The sequence below is a fragment of the Sycon ciliatum genome, chromosome 1, assembly GCF_964019385.1.
Source record: "Sycon ciliatum chromosome 1, ocSycCili1.1, whole genome shotgun sequence".
Classification (NCBI taxonomy): domain Eukaryota; kingdom Metazoa; phylum Porifera; class Calcarea; order Leucosolenida; family Sycettidae; genus Sycon; species Sycon ciliatum.
In genome coordinates this window covers 77,209,126-77,219,477 of record NC_088643.1, presented here as the reverse complement: position 1 = coordinate 77,219,477, position 10,352 = coordinate 77,209,126, and the positions used below count along the sequence as shown (strand labels likewise).

At 46.9% G+C, this 10,352-nt stretch overlaps 1 protein-coding gene across 3 annotated transcripts in view; it reads right to left on the bottom strand.

Annotated features, from left to right (window-relative positions):
* Positions 1 to 1,197: 1,197 nt before the first annotated feature.
* Positions 1,198 to 10,352, bottom strand: part of LOC135805570 (uncharacterized) — a 19,291-nt gene continuing 10,136 nt past the window's right edge. Inside the window, exons 1-7 of one of the 3 annotated variants that reach the window (XM_065319625.1) lie at positions 10,014 to 10,333; positions 9,755 to 9,856; positions 7,360 to 7,533; positions 6,138 to 6,287; positions 4,508 to 4,684; positions 4,188 to 4,262; positions 1,198 to 2,010 (exon numbers count right to left, since the gene is read on the bottom strand). In XM_065319625.1, coding sequence (XP_065175697.1) covers positions 1,778 to 2,010; positions 4,188 to 4,262; positions 4,508 to 4,640 — 441 coding nt within the window. In that variant the 5' untranslated portion in view covers positions 4,641 to 4,684; positions 6,138 to 6,287; positions 7,360 to 7,533; positions 9,755 to 9,856; positions 10,014 to 10,333 and the 3' untranslated portion in view covers positions 1,198 to 1,777. Of the gene's footprint in view, positions 2,011 to 4,187; positions 4,263 to 4,507; positions 4,685 to 6,137; positions 6,288 to 7,359; positions 7,534 to 9,754; positions 9,857 to 10,013; positions 10,334 to 10,352 lie in introns of those variants that run through there. The other 2 variants (XM_065319624.1, XR_010551154.1) reach the window with 2 other exon arrangements.

The following is a 10,352-nucleotide window of genomic DNA, read 5'->3' as shown; positions in this document are numbered from 1 at the left end:
AAAGCATGCACAGCCCTACATGTATAATGTTGGTATAGACTATAGGTAAGCCTTGTTTGATAAATTAACATGACAAGGCGGGGGACGCACTGTGTTAAAAAACAGTGCTCCTGATACACTAGTATGTCCTCGGCTTTGTGACATGCTGTCAACTTAACACATACAACGTTGCATGCAAAACGGCTGCAGCCTCGAAGTACGGAGTGCTATTTTGGAAAATGCTAGATATACAGCCTGTACAGGCCCGGAGGAAGGAGTTGGGGAGTGGTCCGGCCAACCTTTGAGGGGGGTGCGGGGATCTCCCCCGGGAGAAATATTTAAAATTTACGTGAAATAGAGCGAATTTGGGCATCTCTAAGGCTCCAGAAAATGCAGAAAATTATGGTACTTCAAAGTAAAAGAACACAAACACAACTTTTTATCCATATCAGCCATACAGTGCCGGTCACGGAGTCCTGAGCTACTTCGAAGCACATCACACGTCGGCAGTACAGTCGAGTCATGTACCTCTGGATTTTTTACACCGGTTTTGCACGAATCACATGGACCATCCAGCTGGGAAAGTGGTCCGGCCATGGCCGGACCAGCCTGACCGGTTCCGCCGGCCCTGCTGTACTTATACAGGTGTTCTATCAACTAGTGCCATTATGACAACGGTAGCTGAATGATACATGTACATAAACCCGGGGTCATCATTTCAAGAACCTCTGGGTCTAAGCCCGAAGTAACATTCAACTACATGACTGTATACACCATCATGTATACACCATCTTCGTAGTGACTGAGTCTACCCCTCACCCACTACTGCCACTGTGACCACAATTGCGCACAAACAGAGGACCTTAGAGGACCTACTTCTAACTACAGTGCTGGCCAAAGAAATCCAACCTTATGAATAAAATTGCACCGGGCGTTATGCAGCCCTAGTAGTAAACATACTGGACCGGTCTGTGCTCTCGAACGCGGCGCTACTTCATTAACGAGGTTGGATTTCTCTGGCCAGCACTGTACAAAATACACACATGCACACACAACACTGCTAGGCTTTCCATCACCACACAAGGTTTTGAAACCGAAGAGTGGCAAAATTCAGGGCCAGACTAGAAAATCTGGGGAGACCTGATGGTTTTTTAAAGCAAAACACAGAAACACTCTGCAGCCTCACAGCCTCCGGCAGGTTTTCCCGAGCGCACAAAATTAAAAGTTGTTGAGGCACCACGAATACAGTCGGGCGTCACAGAACGTGGGACCCAGGAATGTACGTGTATACCTCTAGGTACACCACAGCCAATAACGTTTAAAAAAGAAACGCAGTGTCAATAGATTCGAGTCTCTGCTTTTCTGGAATACAGATTCTGCTACACACGTGTTGCTCACTATCCAGTGGGATGTGCATCTAAGAAAGTGGTACAAGAAGTCAAGGAACTAAGCCTAAGGCCAGATTGCTGAAAGGTTTTGTATAACTGACGAGCCTGACCCCTTGGAAACAACAGCCGTGGATGCGTGGCTCTACTGTAATAAATGTACAGGTACACAAACAATTTGAATGCAGAAATAACAACAACAAACAGGGAGAGGTGTAGGAAAATATACTCGGCCCCTAGTGAATTTGCTTGTGTATTAGCTTGAAAACTTTGGGTACACTTGTTGAGAGACCTAACTGCATGCAGCTAAAATATGGAGTGCCGTTGTCACCGACGACTTTTCCAGTAAAGTTGCGGCTAACATCTTCTCAGGTTTTCCCGGGTCTTCGCTAAGGCCGTAAGGGTGAATGATATCATGTGCGTCTTCTATTGCTGATGTCGCTACACTCGATGGTGGTGCTGATGTACTGATTGTGGTGGAAGATATTGAGATGCCGTATGTCTCGAACCTTTTCGCCAAGTCTCCGCGGCCATCGCGCAAGAGGGTCGGGAGCACCACAACTGCAACCCCACAGATCCAAGGATCGATTCTCGGACAAAACATTCTTCAGATTGCCAAAGGTCCCCAGTGCTTGGCAATACTGGCCTGTACAGCATGAACACACCACACATACGCCCACACACCATGTACCATGTAAACGCCCGTTGCAGGAGAAGCACGCAAATCTGCAAATGAATTGGATGTGCACCCACAGATTTTCTCGTATAGGAACAATAGCTGATCTGAATCTGAATAAAACAGATCAAGACTAGTGCCAGATAACAGTCTAATCCGCACAAGGCAACTGGCGCAGCCATGTGAATCTCGAGCAAAATGGACAAACATGTCCCCAATTATCAGCAAACGGGTGTGCGTTACAGGATTGGCCTGGCAACTTCAAACAGGCACAATCCACTAACGTGGTGCCCCGTCAACTTCAACGGGAACACACCGATACAAACACAGCCCCACAACAGCAAAACGGGAACGCCGTTACAAATATGGTGCCCTGGCAACTTAACGGGAACGCACCAACACAAGCTGGCCTGGCACCTTCAAACAGGCACAACTGACAAAACACGGCATCCGGCAACAGCAAATGGGTAGGTACACCGTTACAAGAACAGTCCATCGCACCAAAATGCTGCTGCCACAACATTATAGCAGCAGCACGCCAGACATGCATACATGGCATTCCCAAAAGCAGATACCTGGAGTCAAATTCATCCATCACACTGTTTGTTAGGGCTGAATTTTCCAGTGACAATAGGAAATCCCGCCTAAGGCTCATGTGATGAGATCTGTACACCAACTATAGTCACAGAATCAATGCACATTAGTAGAGCATAAGAACTCACTTGCGCTCATACCCTGTCACGTAGAGATGCTACTCTACGTGCACTGTTCCGATGTCCATTGGGGTGGTATGCCGGCCACTTGCCAGATGTAGAGCTTTTAAGCCGTACTTTGCCACCGTCTGCTTGCCGTATCACCACCTCACTTGCAACTCTGGATTCCAGGACCGTCGCTCCAACAATGGGCATGGAGCGGGAGCTAACCTGATAACAGTTGAGAGCGTGACAGAGTATTCTTATTTAAATAAGGCCGAGTAAGGTGGATCCCTTTGGCAAAAGTGAACACAGGCTTGGTGCTACAGGCATGGGCTGTCATGTACCGGAATAGCCAATACCGGGCATGTTTCGTCGACAGTAGATGGAACTGCGACGGCTCCACCGTATATGGCCGCGTCTTAGTGACCTTCAGGCGCAACGTGACCAAGTCAGGTGCGAGACTCCCAGCCTCCCACACAAATACTCTTTGGCTGTCAAACGAGTGAATACTAGTAGATGATGCTAAATACTCGCTGGCAAACAATAAGCCATACAAGGCCAGTAGTATACTTACCCACAGCATAGCCTGATCTACAATATGACTGATTGGATCGTTGTAAGTATTGCCGAAAATGGATTAAGTCGTCCACTAAAAGCTCTTTGAAACTCGGATGTTGAGCCAATATGGCAATAATAAAATTAATGTAGAAAGGAAAAGGACGTATGGATATGAGTGTAGAGTAACTGTCACTATATACTAAATACAGTCAGAAAGTGCAACAACCAGGCACTAAAACATTTGACGACCTGACTCCTGGCTTCAACACATCTCCGTAGTGTTAAGGAGAGACCAAAGAGGGAAAGGTAATACTGGTTTCGTCATCGTCCAGTAACAATCACCATTTCTTGTTCTTGTGGGACTGTAGCTTCAACTACTAGCTTGTGCTCATTTTCGTTGCGCTTACCTTCCCCTCTTTGGTCTCTCCTTTTAACCTTGAACCTTCCAAGTTGGAAGGCTGTTGGTTAGCGCTACGGAGATGTGTTGAAGCTAGGAGTCAGGTCGTCGAATGTCTCAGCACTCTGTCAGTTTTGTGCCTAGTTGTTGCATTTTTTTTACCGTAGTAGCTAGTTACAGTGGTGGACAGTTACTCTTAACTCGTATCCATATGTCCTTTTCCTTTCTAATAAAAGCTCTATCCGCAAATATGCCGAGGCGGCTTGCCGTATCTCCCTCTATGCCATGCAACACAACTGTTGAGCGAGCAGCTTTTAGGCCAGCCCCATTGCACAACAGGTAATAGGCTACTAATAGCATAACGCAGCTAGGTAAACACAAATCGATGAAAGAGGCAGACTTCTTAGAACAAAGAGACTAGTTGTGAAGGACACAACATTTTCAGCAGTCAGCAGTAGGAGAAATTGCTCTTAATTATGCAGCAATACTAGGCTTACACGTTTGTGTCATGCGTTCTGAGACGGAGTCCTTGACTAGCTCGTCACTGGCCGCACTCAGAGCAGCAGTCGTCACTACACATGGGTTGGGAAGCAATGGACAAAATTAACACTTGCCATGCACACATGCACTGCTTACCAGCTAAGTTAATATGACATACTGTACTGCAGCAAGCAAGGAACTGGCAATACCTGCACCAGGCCTATCTACTGTGACCCATGCCATTGTGAATGAGAAGAGGCAGCATTTGACAGTATGAGCGGTGTGATGAACGGGAATGCATAATACAAGCCAGTCGAGCATTGGTACATGTACTTACGGACGCAAGTTGGCTGCACTACGCTCCACTGGCCGTTGATTTCACAAGTACACACGGCCGAGCCCATAAGGACATAGGGAGATGTGCACACAAACGTGGTCGTGTTGCTGAACATCAAGCCGTTCACGGTCATTGAGCCCAGTGCCGGTGGTGACAGGACCTGGCAGTCGGTTTGACCTGCACAAGCACAGAGTGCACAGAGCACAGAGCACAGGCATTCAGTGCATGCATGTTTGGCCTAGGGGTGAAACGAGTGCCAAAATTGAGGACTCGAGTACTCTTTGAAAAAACGAGCGAGTACGAGTATTTTACTGACAACATAAAACAATGTACTGCACACACTCTCGTAACACTGAACGTATTACACCTGACACATGTAGTCTTGCATGCAGCCTAGTGCAGGAAATAGTCTGAACTACGTCTTTTGTTGGTAAGTAGGGACAAGTAATAATTTCACACTTGCATGGGTTATCAGTACTGGTCAGAGTAACGGACGTGCTTGATGTACAAGCATACAGTACACTGTGCATAAGATACTTGAGTATTTTGCGAAACGAGTCCTCACTCCTTTCGAATTTTCGAGCAAGCGCTCGAGTATTCGATATCCTCGTTTCATCCCTAAAACGTTTGCGTATGTGTGCGTGGCACAGACGTTCGTTTTGAATACATTGAAGTACACGCATTGTGTAAAGGAAATTGATGCGAAGACTGCCTCAACATGGCCATGCAAAGTAATAAAATAAATACAGCAGTGAATAGCGGTCAACAGTAGCTCTACATTTTGCTTGTAATAGAAGTCATTAGCGTCAGAGCAAGAAGAGGGACAAGACGAGTCAAGGGACAATCCGGAGGACGCAATATCATACGACCAACTGTTTGTTTCTACCAGCGTTATTGTACCGTCGACACAGCTCTGACGATATACTGGGCGAATGCCGCAGGGCCTCCCAGCGTGTCAGCGGCAGTGGGTGATGGGCAGATAACAAGGTGGCTTGCGGACAACATCGGTGGCATGAAGCCTAGTGACTGCCAAGCGTCTTGGCGCGACGGGCGAGCAGTACAGTGTCATGCCCCAGGGGCTGCTGTGGCTGTCGACGTCGGCGGGTCTTGAGGTGCGTTCGCAGGCCTTCATGGCGCTCGGACAACTGCAATACTAGTACACAGACTCTCACTACTAGCTACATAGTACTCTGATTCTGGCACGTTATTTCTGCATTGAATAGTGATTGATTTTCCGCGCCGAATATCCGACGCTGCATGTATGTCCAATGCGCGTCAACAGTACTTCACACTTTCCTTTTCCCGCGTTATCACCTCAGCTATGCCAGTTTTGTATGTGGAAACCCCCTATATAATAGCAGTTTGGTCTATATTTTTAATCATTCAATATCTACCTTCACTGATGAGCTATGTATTAGCGAAACAGCTGTCTGAAGGAGTTTATTAATATCGTCTACGGAAGTGTCCTCGCAATGATAATGGTTGTGTGCAGGAGGGTCTAGTCGGCTAAAGAGCGCAGTGTGGTGGTGGAGGTGACTCAACATTTTCTTTAATGGCCGAGAGCTCTGTCGCACCCTGTAATAATAATAGAAGTCATGGTACTACTATCAGTGCTGCTGCTGGTGCTTACCTGGAGCTGGTGTGACCTTGCCTGGGCAGTACTGTGCATCAGAGCCATCAGCACAGTCGTACCAAACACCGTCGCAGCGCTGTGATGGCAGGATACAGCCACTGGAACGCAGGCAGGGCAGGTAGCCAGACTGGCACTGCAGTTGAATGGCTGGATACACGTACCCATACACACAACACAAAAAGCAGTCAAGAGATGAAGAAGGTGTCTGCTCGGCACATCTTTTGTACAGTCAAGAGATATTAGCATATTTGGAGGAGGTGGTAGCCTAAAACAGGCTCGACAAAAGTTACCGGCTTATGCCAACAACTCAGTGTTCTGGTAGAGTAGACGGTTCGATACCGGAACGCCTTGACAGCCAAATTTGTATAGACCCAAACCGATCATCAGCGTTGATTTTTCACTCGAAATATGTTTGTGGAAGGAAACTGGCATGTTGAAGTTTGCTCTGGGGCCAGAGTCAATCGAACTGAGCCACTCCTTTGTGTTGACCCATTGCCTCCAAGTTGCCCAATTTTTCGCTTCAAAAAAGTTCAAATCAGAGGTGGCTCCAAACCGGACACGTTTTAGAGTGAACGTCAAATTCACTCTGGGTCTGAAATTAGCTAATTGCTATCGCTCCACGACGGCCAGTACAGAGTAACAATAAGCCTTGTGTGTGCTTCCATTAGTTTTGATTGGTATGCGGTGCTTTATTGGCAAGAGGCGAGCCGCTGTTTACCTGCGACAAGAAGTTGATTTTTCGAAAGTCGTAAAACTCAAGTCGCAGTGCGAAGCAACACATCAAAAACTCACCTGCTTGGTATGGCGCGTCTGGTCATCGCAGAGCCATGAAATTTTGGCTCGGAGTATAACACATCGTAGTCTCACTGTGACATATGTTTTCTAATCAAAATACCAAGAGAGAAAGTGAATATTGAGTCCGTTCCGGTTTGCAACCTGTGTCCTATTTGAAACCGTCGCCTCTACCCGGCGAACACCCTAACCATACACCTACAAGTATAACATATATCCTAAGGACTCAGGCTGTGATGCCCGACTGGTCCTGGGTCCTGTGATAAGCACGATTATCATTTGTGATGATGAAAAGTGGCAGGTAACACCCAGACTATTACATGCTCTGTAAATAGGAAAGATCAACGCCACCAGAATCTGCCTTCCTACAAGCCTGAAGCTTCTCTACACAAGAGGGATATATCGGCTCTCTTGAAATTCAACTTACGATTACATGAGGCAGCTGCCCCACTCCAGGAACCGTCAATCTGGCAGATGCGCACAATGCTTCCCTGCAGGTTGTATCCGGAATTTCAGCCGAAGACGACGCTGCCTCCAGCAGAATAGTTTGTGCCCTGGGAGTAGCCGTTGGTCGGTTTAGCTAGCGGTGTGCACACACCGGCTGTACACGTCACAGGCACGTACACACACACACACACACACACAGGCACACACACACACACACACACACCTTGACCTTGATACACAAGGATTCTTCATTATTTGCCACGTTTGAGCTGAGCTGCGATCATCGCGCTTTGTTGCAGTGTGCTAAAAAAACAAGAACAAAAAAAAACGGCCAAAAAAGTGGGGCGGCTGAGGCCACCCCAGCTGTGCCGGCCTTGCATGCCTGGTGTACGGTCTGAAAGATGAAAGATGGAGCTCTTGTATACACGGGCCCGGAAAGTCTGCTTCGCCTGCTCGGCAGCAGCTTCGTAGTGGTGGTCAAGGGTCGAAGACCGACGGATACGGATCAACTCCCCAGTGATCACACCTTTACCCATACTACGGGGGTGGTTACTACCGACAAGCAGATACAGGAAACGATTGGTGACCTTGAAATGAGGCTTCACCGCCATGTATCCCTTACTACGGAAAACTGTGGTGTCCAGGAAATCAATGCCATCATGTGCCAGTTCATGCGCAAACTCGAGGGCCGAACACTTATTAATCCTGTCTAAAGCGCGCTGAACTTGACCTTCGCAACCATGCAATGAAACAAAAATGTCACTGATAAAGCGTCTATAAACCTGAACCTCTAAACCCTCCCCCTCTAAGATCGGCAAAATGTACCGATTCTCCAAATACAGCATAACAATGTCGGCATAGACCACTGCTGCAGGCGAACCCATGGCAGTCCCTTGGATCTGCGCGAACAAATGTTATCGTACACGAACCCGTTAGTCTTCCGAATGACTGACATCAAGGAAGTCACTGCTGTTGTTAACCGTGTACGAAGGGCCGGGGGCATCCACCTTGTATACCTGTGTGTGATATACCACGACAATGCCACGTAACCGAGCTCGTTGGGGATGTTGGTGTAGAGGCTGGTCACATCTATACTCAAAAATAAATGATCGTCCCGCACAGGCAAACCTTCTACCAAGTTGATGAAATCCGTAGTTCGGGCCAGAACAGTACTTTCCTCACGTACATACAGGTTCAGTAGAAAGTCAATGAACTTAGTGGGATAGTAGCCAGGACTATTCAGACTAACAATAGGCCTAACCTTCAGGGCACAGGGCTTATGTGTTTTGATAAGTCTCCTGAAAACGGGCATGCGCCCCCGGTGCGACTAAGAACAGTGACATATAAAATGGTCATACGATGCCCGATGCGATGCCTAGTCATGGTGAGTAAACAAGACTCGGGTCGCAAACACGAAGTCTCAACACAGCCTTGAGCCTGTTGGTTGCCATCGGCAGTCTAGCCACATGTTCATCTAGCCCCTCAGGAAAAAAAACATTCATTTAATAATGTTGGGCATTGTGATGCTGGGCACGACCTATATCATCATAGTGAGATCCGTCCAGGACTACTATCACAATAGACTGCCTTTGAATATGCCGGTCTGATCGCGTTCTAATTCCCAAACTATGTGCTGCATGTGTACACTCCGCCTATGGTTAGTCTACTCCAGAACAACGCCTGGAGAGGTTCATTGGGGGCATGATGTCCCCCACCCCATCCCCCTTGCCCCCTGCACCTGAAGTACCGGTATTGCCCCTCCCCCCCCCCCCAAATAAAGTACAGGACACAGATGGAGCACTGGGGAGCACGTAGCAGTAGGCAAGTTGACGATGCCAGTGCAGACACACCTCACCTCGGTCACCACACTGGCACAGTCATATGGTCTCCAAGGAACATAGCTACCAGAGAACACACAGAATGGGAGTATATAGTGCTATCCCGGAGGAAAGACAACCTCCTATACAAAAATACCTACTGATAGAGTTCTGTGTAGACCCTATGTGCACATATGTGTGGATGAGTACTGGTAAACGGACAGCTAACCCTAGTCTAAGTAAAATAAATGTAGAATGTAGACCCTGGGCAAAAAAATAAGTAAATAAAAATAATAGCAACACATGAGGGAACTTGGATGGAGAGCCAAGGATTAAAATTAAAAAAGAGGACCATAAGTTTACGAGTTATCCGTTTTTTCCAACACTAACGGGTATAAACGTGATGCAGCTAAGCATCAGGTTGTTGAATGTCATGATCTCATCAGTCAGTTTTTGTGCTGATTGTTGCACATTTTTGACTCAACAGTATTCTGCATATAACCGTTAGTGTTGGACAAAACGGATAACTTGTAAACATGAGGGAACACTCATCCTTACCCAAGTCCCAACGTCAGCACTCGGCGCCGCTCCGAACCAAGAGGAACATTGGAGAGATCGTCCATCAGCTCCTCTCTCGTCCTGCGATCAAATCGCCTAATGCTAAAACACAAGAAGAAAGGAAAGGCAAGTAGAATAAATAAATCAATAAAATAATAAACAACAATACAAGTTTGAACAGCTCCAAACGTAATGGCCGATCCGAACAAGACCAATGATATACCTAGAAATTCTAGAAGGCACTAGGAAACATCCATACCTGCTCAAACTGAAGAGGACAACATAGAAAAAGGTAAAAGAGGGCACTACTCAAGTGTTCCTGGGATAGCTATGGTCTTTGCTATGCTATTGATTTGCAGTCTGATTCATCTGAAAAACGAAGTTTCAACTTTCAAGCATTTAATTTACAGTCCTACCCTCGTTAGTATGACATCGGTTGCAAGACAAACCTCATTAGTAGACAACGATCCAAAATCCCATGAATCATTAGCAGTCGTACATGCAAGTCCGGATAAGAGATTATTCGTTTGTAGACCAAATTCGTTATAACGTCCCCTTCAGCTGTCCCACAGGTTTGAATTCTCATTACAAGAAAAAG